Raw genomic sequence first — 15,571 nt, 5'->3', positions numbered from 1 at the left:
TCCAAAATGTAGAAAACAACATTTGGAAAGGGCTCTAAATTACTTAATATGAATATCTCAATCCATTAGGAGACAGTAATGTAGATGAGAAGTGTAGAGTGGTTAGGACATGACAAAACATTCCTGGCAAGTCAACTACAATCCAAAACTCACCCACCAGGAAGTAACATCCTTCTCTGTATTGTGCAACATCCCATTCAAAACCAGATAGGAACCACCCCCAACACAGCACTAACCATGGTAATTTAAATCTTCAAGGGGTAGCACATAGGAAAACCAATGACAACCAACATATTTATCCTCATAACAAGACATTAGCAAAGAAATGAGGCAAGCTAAGTGAGGAAACAGACACACCTGTAACACATGTCTGAGGGCTAATGTTGATTGGTCCATATGTTGGGAACCAACATCCAAGTAGGGGTAGGATGAAGGATCCCTATTGAAGAATTGAACTAAGTTTGGACAGCTCAACCAACAACGGCTCCTCAGATAGACCCATTCAGAGATAAAGCATCAGACTAAAGGGCAACTTGTCATCTACAACAGCAGGACAAGTCATCTACAACTTGTCATCTACCCTACTCAACTGAATAGATTCATTTGCTTACTATCATATATCACTATCATATTCAGGAAGATACATCCATGCTCCACACTCCAGCAGATTATAACTGGAAAGATAATAACTCCTGTACTCCACTGGAAGAAAAAGGGAGGAGAAAATGTGGAGAGTCAAGAGGTTGGTATTGTCCAGAATGGGTGTATTAATGAAGCAAATATATTGCAAGGAAAAACCTATGAGTGATCTTGTGGAACATCACACCTCAGCAGTGTGGCTAGGGAAATTATAATTATCAGATTTGACTTGTGTAAGTACTTATGGACAACCACCACTCACAGAATGGGATTCTTTATAAAGGTATTATATAAACAAGTAACTAAATCAGTCACAGTATCTCAGAAGACAATAGCCTGATGAGGAAGAAACAGCTACCTGAAATAGAGAATGGGAAATAAACGTATGAAGTGTAATTCCAGTGTTTGATGGAAAAAGTATCTCCAATGTAACGACAGGGTTGAAATGCAGGTACAAGGTAAGGTGCTTGACACCAGGAATTATGGGAAGAAGGAGATAATGAATAAAACAAATCAAAGAAAAATTCAACTGGTAAGGGAGGGGAAAAAAAAGTCAAACAGAAATGGTACCAGTGAATGAAACTGGGATATGAAATCAATAGAAAAAAAAAGCCTTGAAGGCAATTAAGGAAACAAGAACATGTATGGGACATAGAAGACCATCTGAATTTGACCAGGGATAAAGGTGGAAGATGGAAGGAAACAAAAATGATCAAAGGAAGAACATGTCAAACTGTCAAAGTGTAAGTTACGAAAAATTGATCCATAACAAAAAAAATGGATCAAGTTGAAGCAGCTGAGAAAATCAAATCTGCATCAGCCAGGAAGGTGAAATAAGGAAAACCAGACACGTAGTGGCATAAAGGAACAAACTCACCCAGGAACAATGCTCAACAAGATGATGAAGGTGTAAACTAGGTTCAATCCTTTCTAAGGACATAGACAGCCAGGTCAAGTAAATGAGGAACTGAATATCAAAATAAAACAAAAATGAGGTCACTTAAAATTGAGGACAAAAGCCAACATCTTCCTATAGTCAGAGCCACTGGAAATATTTCAGGACTGAGAAACCACTTCATCAGAAAAAGTGGGTTAGGACTGGAAAGACAATCTGGAATAAGGTTGAAAGCACTGGGAATATGACACTAGGAGACATACATCAAGTATGTGGCCCAAAAAGGGAGGTCCAAAATTAACAACAAATGGAAATAAAACATGTGCCTCCTTAGTGAATGATAACAAACCACCATCACTGAATTGTCAGAATGGAACATTAGTTGAATCCTGACAAGAAAAAGTGAATCAAAGAATATTGGTGTGAACGTGGGAAGAACATCAGGCCATATATCATTATCCTGAAGCCACATGCTGACCAACTCACACCATTGGAGGTGTGGTATTTGGAAAGAGAAATAAACAGATGAGGGGATGAAGCACTCTTAATGATGTGGAAGCTTTTGTTTAACCATCTACAGTGACAGTATTGGTATACTTATGATTCTCTTATCTTTTTCTTGCCAAATATGAAAACAGAATGGTTCTGTACTACCAACAGAAGAGAAATGACAGAACTCAGATTAAAAAAAAAAAAAAAAGGAGTTTTTAGGTTTTCAGTTGAACGAGGCTTAATGGATCGATGAATCCTAAACTGAAAATAACCCCTTAAACTTTCTAAATAAATAGTCTATAGAATATAAATTTACATTTTGTGAAAAAATATGTTTGTCAATATCAAATATTACCATGAGTTAATGTGCAAAAATGTTTAAGTTATAATATACTATATTTACAAATCAATGTAAGATTGATTTAATAAATGTTAATTCTATTTTGACAATTTAAATGTCTTACTTTAGTTTCCCATTCTGTTCCAATCAAGGTGATTCCAAGCAATACAAAAACAGTACATATTCCAATAATTCGTACATCATTCATTCCAGCATCCACAATGGAGAGATTTTGAAGCTGTAGATAAGACAAGTATACAGTTCTTTGAATTTCAGTTTTCAAAATTCATCCATTTTCTCTTGTGCAGGAGTGCATACATATTATTTTACAATAATGATTTTAATACAGCTCTGTGTTTCTAATCATATTTATTACCATTACTTTAAATTATTTTAGAAACCTTAATTTCAAATTATTGTGAATAAAGACACAATCACCCAAATTAGTGTGTGTTGTCCACATAAATTTCTACTACAAAAATAAATACCTGAATCAAACATAATAAAAATGAGTAATGTATACACATACATTTTAACAATAAGCTGTCATGTATTGTGCTCAATAAAAAAGTTATACCTCCTTGTTTTTTGATATTTTAAAATTTTAAACATTTTTCATAGAAATGTAATCAATGAATTTGTTTTTTAAATGTACTATTATCAATCAAACTTTGTACATTACATATAGATAAATCACAAGATATCTCTGACACTCTTGTTCATTTAATGTTTATTTCATATAATTAAATCACCTGCAACATTCTTCATTCATCCCTCTTTATAACCAGCAAAAATAAATTAATTCTTAATGATAAATAAAGAAGAAGCAAATAAAAACTTAACTAGCACAAGTAAATGGGTTCCATCTTTCAAAAAGTTTTATACAACAATATTGTTAGAAAACTACAACAAATTATCCATGAATAATCTCTTTAAAAGTAATACTGAAGACTAAGTTAAATTTGAGGAAAGGAAACAGGTCAAACATTAGTGTAGATGAAAAACAAAAGCCTTGTGGGGAAGTAACTGTAGTGGTAGTAAGATTAGTTATTTTTGCTTAACAAATCAATTAATTTGACTTTATTCTGCTTTAAGATTATAAGGAAGTAAACAGTGATATAATACCTACCAATAAAACATCCCTCACGGTTTCACCAAATCCAACTACATACATAGCCACTGCTACAGCATTTGCTAGAGAGAAAATCAAACCAATAGCTCCTCCAAATTCGGGCCCTAAACTTCTTGATATCATGTAATAGGTTCCCCCTATTAATAGTGTTATAAGGCAATACTATTAAAACATACCAACAATAAGTAGAATCTGTTTATGTAGTATTTAGTAGCATTGAAACAATTAGCAAAACCAAAAATGTGGTCAAATGTAGTATACATTTTAAATTGATAATCAAATATTTCCTATTTCATGTTAATATAAACAAACACTGATACAGAAAAATTAAGAGAAAATGTATTAGGCTTGAAACAACTGATCCAAACATTAACAATTTACTAAAGTATACATTTAAAGAAATTATTTTAACTGAAAGTGGATATAACAGGCATAAGGAAATATAGGATTAACTTTATCTAAAGGTACAAGCTAAAGGTACAACATAAGATCTTTATATAATTTAAATTAAGTGTCAACAATTTAATCAGTATTTGTTAAATATCGTCAGTAACAAGTTTCTCTCATTAGCAATTGTAGAGAAAAATTACTAAGCTCACTAATAAAATTTATCTAACCTTCAATAATCAGCAAAATATATCTAAAGTTTGAAAAATAAAAGGAACAAACTTAAATACCTGTCAACTGACAGGGTATGTTTAAACTTAATTAAAACTATGCAAGCCCAAAAGCAATAATTATTTCAAAGAAAACTTAAACATTAACTTCATCTCAAATTCTTAAAATTATAACAAAGATTTCATAAACATTTGGAGTTTGTTTTCCATCTAACAACAAAAACATTTTGAGGTAATCCCACCCATGAACAGAAAATAGAAATAGGGTTAAGTTTAATTTTTACCCTCTTAAGATATTCCTGATAATTCATAGTGTTTACTTAAAAAAGTCACTTCTATCTTATGGGAAGGTGATAGAAATGTTCCTAGTAATTATAGGTCTATTAGTCTTGCATCATTTGTGGGAAAAAGTTTGGAACATCTGATGAAAGACACTTTGCAAAGTCATTTGACAAAGTTTATAATTTTATTCAATAGTTAAAATGGTTTCACTACAGGAAAATATTGCCTTACAAATCTTTTGACAAGCTTTGAAAATATTACTGCATATGTAGGTGAGGGTAAGGGTGTAGATTTGGTGTATCCAGATTTTCAAAAAGCTTTTGACAAGGTATTGCATAAAAGACTTGTAGAGAAACTTCTCTATAGGTGTGGGGGATAAAGTTAAGTAAGTAGTGCAGTACTTTGATAGAAGAAAGCAGAGGGTTGTTATAAAAGGAGTTCAGTCAAACTGGATTAATGTTGCAAGTGGTGTAACTCAGAGCTCAGTCTTAGGACTATTGCTCTTTTTGATTTACATTATTGACAGAGGTGAAGGAATTATCAATAAATTACTTAAATTTACAGATGATAAAGGTCTCGAGTGTTCCTTGGTATAACTGTTAAGTCTTCTAAGCTATGCAAAGCAGTGTGCTGTTGCTAGTAGTAGGACAAATAAGTTTAGGTTGTATCTAAAGAAATATTCAGCACAAGTCTAAAGAAGTTAATGTGATTGTTTAAGTCATTGGTTAGGACACATTTGGAATACTGTGTTCAATCTTGGACTCCTTATCTTAGGAAAACATTGAACTGTTTGAAAGGGTTCAAAGAAGGGTTATTAAAAGAGTACCTGAGATGAAGGGTTTGTGATACGAGGAGAAATTAAGATTTTTAAAATTGTTTTCTCTTAAAATAAAACAGTTAAAGAGGATTTGAACGAGATGTCTAAGATTGTAAAAGGAATTGATAACGTTCATGCATCAAAATTTTCATGCTTAACAGCAAGAACTATAGAACTATGGAACACATTTAAGCAAGGCAGAAGCCATCTTCAGCTAAAACAATTTTATTTTTCAAATCAGGTGGTCGGTCTATGGAATGGGTTGCTTTTGGATGCTATGGAGGCAATAAATTTGGGTGAATTTAAAAGAAAGTTTAATAAGTACATAAATGGAAAGGGCTGGCTTTAATTTTTTTTTAATTTACTTAAGTTTTACTTTGGGTTAGAGGGTGGGACAGCCAAGATGGACAAACAGGTCTTTTTGTTATCCGTAAACACTGTTATTGTTTAATAATATTTGTATACATTTTACTGACAAATTCTTTGTGATAATTAGAATGCAATCCAAAAAATCTATTCTTTGATCATGAACCTTTACTGAAACAATCATTTACATGCTGCAAATTGTGTAAAATGAGAGCAGTGCACATACTCTTACATGACAACACTGTTTGGACTAAAAAGTTAGCGTATTCAATACATTTGGTTCCAGTATTGTTCACAATTAGTATATACTTTTCTAATTCCATATACTTTAGTAACATCACTGTCTGGAAAATGTTTTTAAAAACAATGCCTGTAGAAACAAAAAGATCTAGTAAACTTATTCTACACTGAAGCAGGATTCAAGTTCAAAATAAAAACATCTGTGGTTCAAAAATTGTACTACAAATAAATTCTAAAAGTGACAGTTTAGATTCAATTACTACATTTAACAGGAAACTGAATAAATTTCAAGTTTCTATAACTACAGTGAATTTCAGAATCATAAACCATTAAAAATAAAATTTAGAAAAAATCTAAACATTGAGAAACATGAAATATTTGTTAAACTTAACAAATAGTACCTGTAAAATTTTGAACACCCTGTAAACATTTTTTTACATATTAGATGCAATTTCATTACAAATGAAGCTTGATAAGGTCATGCAGTTTTTCTGAATCATAACATGCAGTTAATTTAAATTCCACAGAAAACAATGAGAATTAGTTTACCAACAATTCCTTTTACCACACCATGATGTTACTCTGATAAACAGACCACTTATCTTGTAACTTAGTCATTCTCTCTCACCTGTCAGAGGTGCATTTCTTTGCAATCATATTCTACAAGTATCTACTTTTGCCCTTACAATTAAGAAATTGTCTTTAGACTAGTTTTTATTTTTTAGTTTGTAGTTAAATTCATGATATCTACCACGTTCTGGTTTCCAAAGTAAAGATTCTTTTCAAACTAAATACTTTTAAATATAATATATAAAGGACTTTTTTATAATATTGTTTTATAAAATATTAAAAAGCAATGCATTTTTAGCAGTATTATTTGGGACAGAAATGACAAATGCTTAGCTAAATCTTTACATTTATTATACAATGAAAATGTATGCATGTTCACACTAAGCTGTTTCCACATTTTTTACACTTAAAAACATTAGCCATCATTAAAACTTTTTATCGACATTACAATAATTATGCTTTTCATTTATCACTACCTCTAATTCATAACTATTACCTGCACTTATGAATGCAAAGAAACACTCCAGAACAGAACATACAACTTGATTTAGGTTAGTATCAATCCCCTTATACAGCATGCATGAAGATAGGCCAGTGTAACTGGACCGATTACCTACCTCCTCGGACTTCCCCATTTGTACAAATGGCTGACATAGACAAGGTTGTCAGAATAGTAACCACTGTTGCTAAGAGAACAACTACAAGGGCTAGACCTGAAATGTAAATCAGCATTAGTTCAACAATCCATCAAAATGTTATCTCCTACCTCCTCGTACCTCTCCATTTGTACATATTGCTGACATAGACATGCTAGTCAACATTGTTACTGTTGTAGCTAAGCCCACAACAACAAGAGCTAGACCTGAAACAAAAACAAATTTTTTGTTTGCTCGTGTTTTGATGTTTCCTAAGAAAGAAAAACATTAATGTAAAGCATTGAAAATTTAACAATTCTAGAAGATACTATATTTGTGTTATAAAAAACATGACTTGCACAGTTTCATCTATACATCTAAAATATTTGTTGTACTGTATTATTTGCAGTGTTCATATATGCAAGTTAAATCTACTGAAAAAAGTTACTTTACTACTTATAATGCTATGTATCTTTTAGATAAAGAAATATCTAAAGCGTAACATTACACAGATCTATCTTGTTAGAGAAGTTAAACAAAATACACACAAAAAGATCCAAAAACTGATAGCAAGGTCTAGTTATTACGTTGTTTAACAGTATAATTAATACCTAATATTCAGTGGTATTCTGCCAGTACTTACTGGTACAGAGTACCAGAATTTATTTTTGAAGGTGGTACTAATATTGGGACTTATCTCCTTTTTGTCTTTTTTTATATATATATATATACACACACACACATGTATATGTAAATTTTTTCTTTTTCAAAAACAGGTCCACTTCACCCAGATGAGTACCTCTACTTTTTTTTTTTTTTTGAGAATTTCATGCCTGCTAATACAGAATCAATATAGGAACCTGCTGAACAGAAGAAATTAAAAAAAAACTAAGCAGAAATTTACAAAAAGTGAAGGAGTATGACAGATTTTAAAATTTGTATATTGAATATTTTATATTTTCTTTTAACAGTCAGGTAATATGATAAAGATTATACTTATGATCACTACAGTTACAAGAATAAAACTCAAGATGACATTTTTGGTAACAATTAAAGATTTTATTTTGAATTAGCTTAAATATTTTGAATACATAGGTCCATGGTAATAAATAACCTAGTTTTCCTTAGTGTTTTTGTCTAAAGCAGTATGAAATGCCAGTTGGCTTACACATTCAGTTGACAATGTTATATTGTAATTTGAGGCAGAATTAAAGTTTAAACAATAATAATTAAAAAAAACATTTCACTAATGCATTAGTGTTTTATAATGAGCAAGTTTGTTAATTTTTATCTGAAAAAGCTTTTCTTTGTTATTTTAGAATGGTTCTTAAATTTTTTGTAATCAAAATTATATAACTTTGAGTACTGGGTATCTTTTAGTGCTGAAAATGAGTTAGAACCGTGCAGTCTCTACAGATGGTTTGAAAATCTTTACATTCTTGAGCCAGACATTTTAGTGAAATTAGTATGGAGAAAGACATTTTTGCAATAAAAGCAAAACAGTTTATTCAGGTACTTTTGAATAATATGTCTTATGAAATTTTGATTGTTACTTATTTGTTTAACTTACTACTGATGAATCTAATTAAAATATAGTTTACTCAATACCAGAGTAAACTTAAGTTGAGTAATATGCTCAATTATGGAAAATCTCCTTTCTGGGACTGTGGAAACAACTTATGCTTATAAAAATATTGTACCTTTCAAGCTGTCTTGCAATAAAATGGTATTTACATTATGTTTTAATACTTAATATAATCTAAATGATAGATTCAATTTCTCCAGTGAAGTCCAAATATTTGCAGACTTTACTATATAAAGGAAGTTTGTTTAGCTTTTCTAACCAACTGTTGCTTTAAAAGGTTTGTTTTTATACCAGTTTTAATCTTCATTAGATTATCACAATGGTGCGTTATTCAATGTTTATTACTTGCAGAATAGGGGTTTAGTGAGTAATGTTTTATAACAGATCCTTAATTTTATACGTTCCTCTTGCACTGAAGATATACATTAGAATTTTAATTATCATTGTAAAAAGTAAACTACTGACTAATTATAAACTGTATTACATTTCTATTACTCAACTTACTAATTCTATCCAGTAGACTAGTTATATCTGGATGACACATCAGAACTATTCAGAGGCCAATATTAACCAGGGTAAACAAGTTTTAAAATCACCAAAACTATTACCAAAAAACATCAATATGCCAGTATTTCTAATGAAATCTAAGCTCACTTTGGTAATGAACTTACCAATCCCAGCTTGGCCTACAACCCATGACAAACGCAAGAAGAGCATCACACCCCATATGTTCAGAAGACATCTTATCTAAATAATATTAAAAAAGCAATTTCGTTTTTTAGACAACTGAAAACAAGGAAAATTAACCATAAAAATGTTGTATTTAATAGAAATTTAAATAAAAAACTTAAAATATGATAATTTATTAGAGCTTTTTGCTATGCTTATAAATGTAATAACTTAATATTCATATTCTAAATCTATAAGAATTAAAAATATGCATGCATATTAGATTAACTTCTCGTACTTAATGAAAACAAGTAAGCAACAATAAATACTGAGAAAGGGAGAACAAGTGCAAAAGTCAAATTTTGTCAACTCTGTACCAGTTTTACACTAATGTTCACCACTCTCAGATACTCATGGTTGCTATTTATTGTTGGTTCTAATAACTGACGAAATTCAGTTTCATTGGTGACACTAACTTGATAATGTTGTTGTTCATATGGTAATACAACAACCAGTTATAAAAACACCAAAATGTTGATTTTCCTATACTGAAAATGTATTTCCAATAGGTACTTCTCTCATAAGATTACCTCTTCTCATCCAGTGCTGTCTTCTATATGCAAATGTTTTTTTTTTATGCATGCCACAAGCCTTCTACTTTCCAGTAGAGGCTTTGAATGATTCCAACATATTTCATGTAAATAATAATGCATCATTTTTCCAACAATAGGAACATGATATACTCATGTAACACACAACTCCCTCTATACACTTCTACTGAAATAGACTTCTAGGTTTGGGAGAAGATGTAAGCACCAGAGAAAAGTGGGGAGAAAGGATGGAGGGTAAAAGCAAAAGGAAATACCTATCAGAAATACATTTCCAGTATCGTAAATTTATAACTTCCAATATGATACATCCCTCTGTTTTCAAAATTAGCAAGAATCCCACTCTGATTGGGTGGTGGGTTCAGGGTGAGGAAATGACAGAAATACCCCCTGAGAGCATCCAAATGATACTCCTGAAAATGAGTCAGATCTGTAGATCTCATGAGGGGAACCACAAAATGTTTGAACCAGATATGCTCTTTGTCCATCCATGAAATGAGTAAGATATAAGGATGGAAAAGAGAAGCACATCTAAATAGGAGAGAACTGTAGCAGGGTGATGATTCTAAATATGTTAATGTATGTAATTTCATCCCACAAAGTATAAGAGTGATAAATCAATGATGTGCCCCTTGGTGTAGTGTCTATGGTGTGATGGACCATACTTAGTAAACCAACTATATCTAAAACCCATGTCACTAGAAACCATACATCCACACCAAGTGGAGGATGAGAATCATACAGTCTTCACTTCAAATTCAAGAGACTGTTCAACTACCATCACAGACCATTCAATGCAGGAGAAAGAATAAGTAAATTCCAAAAATAATGGTAAAAGAATGAGTTAAGGTTTCATAAATACCTTGGATGTCCCCAGAGAAACTACATATATAAAGCCAATACAGAAGACAACAAGCAAGCCAATATAGAGGAAAGAAAGAGGATGTCTGCAGGAAACCTCTCAGGATTTCAGTGTAGAGCATCAGAGAAGAGATGGATGGTAGAAAGATAACACAAAAGAATGATGAGGGTAAGTTGAAGATGGGAAAATTGGATGGGTGAGACTTACAGATGTGGGAGCCATACCCCAAACAGTCAAAATAGAACCTAACAATTGCTTGTAAAGAAAAACAGTTTGCACAATGAAATGCAAGAGCAAACTGATCCAAAGCCCATTGGGTTCAAAGCATGCTAATTCCATCACTTAATTGTGAGGCAAATTGGTCTCAACATACCTGAAAATCATGGAGAGAAAAAAAATACAATAGAAAAGGGAGTATACTAAAGATATATGTAAAACTTTAAACAAAGGAAAAGGAAAATATCTGAGCACAATCACTGTCAAAAGAGAAGTGATAGTTCTGTAGAGGAGTATAGAGGGAGTCACATGCATCACATGAGTATGTAATGTTCCTATTGGTAGAAAAGTGATGCATGATTTACTTGAAAGGTGTGTTGAAATCATTAGATTCCAGTAAGGGTAGAAAGCTTGTAGCATGCATAAAGAAAACATTTATATAGAGAGGGCAGCACTAGAAGAGAATAGTTAAATCTTGTGAGAAGAGGGAAGTGTATTGGAAGTAAACTTTTAGGGATAAGCATTTGAAAGATTGTTAGCATCAATTAAGTTGTTACTGAATTCATAAATTAGAAACTTCTTACTTCAATCAATTTTCTCATTCTGAAGATCAACTAAGACTTCTATTAAATTAATTGAATGTTCTAAAAATCAACAATCAAAATAGGCATGTGCAGTAACTGAAAGCATTAGTTTATGATGTACACTTATTTCAAAGCTATGTTACTGATAAAGTGGAGTATTTAAAAAATAACTTCAAATGATACTCACACTTGATTTCAAATTTGGATGTTAAATATTTAAATGTTGCAAAATTCTGCAGAACTGTGTGGAAAATTATACATTTCTATTCAACAGTGTCTGTATTGAAAACATTTCTCTAACCACTGTTATTCAAGATAAATTAATCATATACACACACAGCTACAACAATTTCAGTTCATTGTTAACACCACCAGTAGCTTGTTTATTAGTAAAATTATTGAACTGCACAAAACATCAACATAAACAAACATTTAACTCTATAGGTCTTATTTGAAAGAGTTTTTTGGTTTAATCACTATTTATGAAAGTATGTTGAGCTGTTGGAATCTATAAATGCAAACATTTTTACAGAAAACTTCTGAAAGCAATATTATTAGAGGATAGATTTACAAATTCAATATATGTAAAAACTCAAATATGACTCCATTTAAGGTAGTATTAAAATAGTTTACCTTCAAGTGTGGCAGAGCTTTGACAGGGAAGGAGACTGGATATGTACTTTAAAGATTAGGGTTAGAGGGTTGGATATAGGATAGGGGCTCCTATACATAGTTTGTAATTGGTTGACAGTAGAAAAATAGGGAGGACAAGATAAGCCAACATTCTCTCAAAATACTGTCACTATTAAAGAGAAATATGCTATCATTACCAACAAAAATAAGGATGACCATAAATTAAGAATTAAAGAAAGTCTGATGATGTTAACTTGAAGATGGCACTGAATAAAAAAAAAAAAATTCAGCTTTCCTTTAGATTTAAACTATTCCAAATAAAATTACATTAAATCCCTAACTACTAGTGTATGAAGGATTTATGTATTTCTTTAAATAAAATACATATTTACTTTGTTTAATAAAAATTGGTCTAGATACCTATGTAATGCAGTAGATTCAACTATTTTTAACCCATAATACTGTTTTGGACAATAAAAGATAACTATACCAAGTAATTAGTAATCAGAAGGAGCTCATAATTTAAATAAAAGTCCTGGGAAGTTAAAGAATCAAAAATTCCTTTTTTCTTTAGTGTTTATATAGGTGACCTCCACCTTCTCATTTTCAAATATCCCTTTCAAACAATTTGTTAATTCATTTTGAGAAAATCAACACTGATTGGTATCAACTAGTCGAACAGTTAGGTACATAATTATTAAACTACCTTACCAGAACTCCTTTGATCCATCCAAACTTTACAGCTTCACTGACTGGACCTCCTTCTTCTTCTTCACCAAGTTTACTGTGCTTGTAAGGGCTCTGCAAAATTATGTACGTTTATAGTCTCTGGTTAAGACATTTTATTTTATAATACTGCTATTTCATTACTGTTGGAGTTTGGAGATAACTATGCCACTATTGACAAGCAAAGTAATACTTTTTATATTACTGTTGTATATTGCAAGTACTGTAAAATTGTGGTGGAGTGTGTTTCTTAATATTAGAGGTGATTTGACATTCAGATCTATGGATGTCATGTTTTCTGATTAATGTATAGGAACTAATGAACTATTTCTCAATGTTGTTAATTGTCTACTTCACCCATGTTTTGTAACAGCAGCCATTCACATGTCTTGTGTACTATTTTTTTCAAGTATTACTATGATCTAGAACAGTGGTTCTATTTTTATACTGGACCTATAAACTATGCTGCCACTTCCTTTCTGCAATCATTCCATGTACTACTCAAAGTTAGAAGGCAAACTGAGGAGTAAAAATCTAGAATTTACATGTTTGACACAAAGCAGATCACTCAGGGCTGTGTTTCAGTGCTTACAAGATTGTTAAATTAAGAGTTTATTGTGAATAAGGTATCTACTATATAGAGCAAAATGTGCGTCAGGGAACAAAAAAAATTGTGATTGTGTATCTAATTTCACGTTGATAACATCCTAGAAAATAGTAAGTTTTCATTTTCAGTATTGGTACCTTTATTAATTTTATTGCATGTCTAATGTCTGTTATGTTAAAAAAAGAAGCACACTTTCCTATCCTTTGTTTCAGATAAGTTTTGAATAACAGGAACCTGTAACTAAAATCAGCTTAGTTTCTGCCACTATCAGTTGGCAGACAGAAAAAGCAAAAATACAAAAGTGAAAACTTTAATTTTTATTTTTGAGCTTTTTGCAGACTAAATGTTAAGATGACTTTTGATTGCTGTTAATTCATGCATTTGGAGAGAAAATTGTGTGCATGTTGTACGTATGTGTGTCTTGTCAAGATTTTTAACAGTTACCCAGTTATTCATTTCCTGATTGGTAAATAAACATTCACCAAGTTTTGATGTACAGGGTGGCCCGTAAGTCCCTACCCATCCATATGTTATTGTTATATTCAATTATGCATGTATTATAAATTTGTTTCTTTTTCTTCAGAGAAATATGGCTGATGTAAGCCCGTTTACACTTGAAGAGCGTATTGTGACAAGTACGTGGGTACATGAGTGCAAGAATATTGGTGACACCACACAGATACACTGGATATGCAAGATGTATGGATGGGTAGGGACTTACATAGCACAGATTATTATATTGATTACTACCTGTAGCACCCTTCCACAAATGTATTTTTCTTAAAATGTTGTTTAAATAAAGATTAACATACATTTATGAGATAATTAAATAATCAAATATTTATTTCCTTTTAATTAAAAAAATATAGAAATATTATTGGAACATAACTTTGTGTGTTTTTTTTCATATTATTCTTAATATGTAAAAAAAAAGTTAACCAAACAAACTGGAAATTGAGTACAGCTTGCTATAGCTGAACTGCCAGCAGTTTATTACAAGTACTGAGAATAAATGTGTAGAGTGCAAGTATCTTGCTCAATAAAAAATGGAGAATATCTGTAGTTTGATTTAAACATAATAATCATGGTTGGAGTTGAATACCAGTCATAATAGCCAATGCTATATAGTACAATAGAACCTAAAAGCGTACAAATACGAATGAATACATTTACTATTAAAGATCCTCTTCATCGGCATTGGGTCCATATTTTAGACCTGGAATGGTCATGTTAAGCGTCGACCTCTTCCTTATCTTACTATTATAGTTGTATACTAGTTTGAATTTGATGACGAGGAACTCACTTTTCAGAAAATAAAGTTTGAAGGCAGTTTGAATTGATAGTGAAATACTATTGCAAACATACAAGTTTCGATTAGTTTATGTAATTATCAGATACGTATTGATTACACGCTTTTAGAAACGTTGTATATTTGTAATTGAGTAGGATAGTTTGTTTTATGACAATCTTCTCACTGTCGTACAATGCCATCTGATATATGTAAATATGTTGGAATGTTGACAGTAGAAAGCAATTTAAGTTTTGAATTGATTGCACCACATATACTGAAACTGTTTTAAACCTTAATACTTAATATTTTCAAAATAAAATTTTAAAATCCCAGTAAACATTAATTTACTTTTATATTCTTATGATCACACATCACAACTAATTTTAACTTCTGATCAAAGAAAGTTACCTACATAGATTAGAGGCACGGCATGGCCAGGTGAGTTAAGGCGTTCGACTCGTAATCTGAGTCACGGGTTCGAATCCCTGTCGCATCAAACATGGTCGCCCTTTCAGGCGTGGGGGCGTTAATTACGGTAAATCCCACTATTCGTTGGTAAAAGAGTAGCCCAAAAGTTGGCGGTGAGTGGTGAAAACTAGCTGCATTTCCTCTAGTCTCACACTGCTAAATTAGGGACGGCTAGCGCATATATTCTTCGTGTAGCTTTGCGCGAAGTTCCAAAATAAACATAGATTAAAACTCAATATCGGTGTAAGTTATATTTTCATTTGCTTTAATTTAGTTGGTTGCAAGAATACTTAATGT

General features: G+C 31.5%; 1 protein-coding gene across 4 annotated transcripts in view; it reads right to left on the bottom strand.

Moving 5' to 3' along the window:
• The window catches only part of LOC143249479 (solute carrier family 12 member 2-like), an 81,458-nt gene that overhangs the window by 44,289 nt on the left and 21,598 nt on the right, over positions 1-15,571 (bottom strand). The window contains exons 1-6 of one of the 4 annotated variants that reach the window (XM_076499396.1): positions 15,219-15,238; positions 12,894-12,983; positions 9,282-9,357; positions 7,008-7,103; positions 3,496-3,635; positions 2,491-2,604 (exon numbers count right to left, since the gene is read on the bottom strand). In XM_076499396.1, the coding sequence (XP_076355511.1) occupies positions 2,491-2,604; positions 3,496-3,635; positions 7,008-7,103; positions 9,282-9,327 (396 nt within the window). In that variant the 5' untranslated portion in view covers positions 9,328-9,357; positions 12,894-12,983; positions 15,219-15,238. Of the gene's footprint in view, positions 1-2,490; positions 2,605-3,495; positions 3,636-7,007; positions 7,104-9,281; positions 9,358-12,893; positions 12,984-14,682; positions 15,002-15,218; positions 15,239-15,571 lie in introns of those variants that run through there. The other 3 variants (XM_076499394.1, XM_076499395.1, XM_076499393.1) reach the window with 3 other exon arrangements.

The sequence above is a fragment of the Tachypleus tridentatus genome, chromosome 4 (genome assembly GCF_004210375.1).
Source record: "Tachypleus tridentatus isolate NWPU-2018 chromosome 4, ASM421037v1, whole genome shotgun sequence".
NCBI lineage: Eukaryota > Metazoa > Arthropoda > Merostomata > Xiphosura > Limulidae > Tachypleus > Tachypleus tridentatus.
Note: the sequence above shows the minus strand (reverse complement) of the source record. Positions and strands in the feature narration are given on the sequence as shown.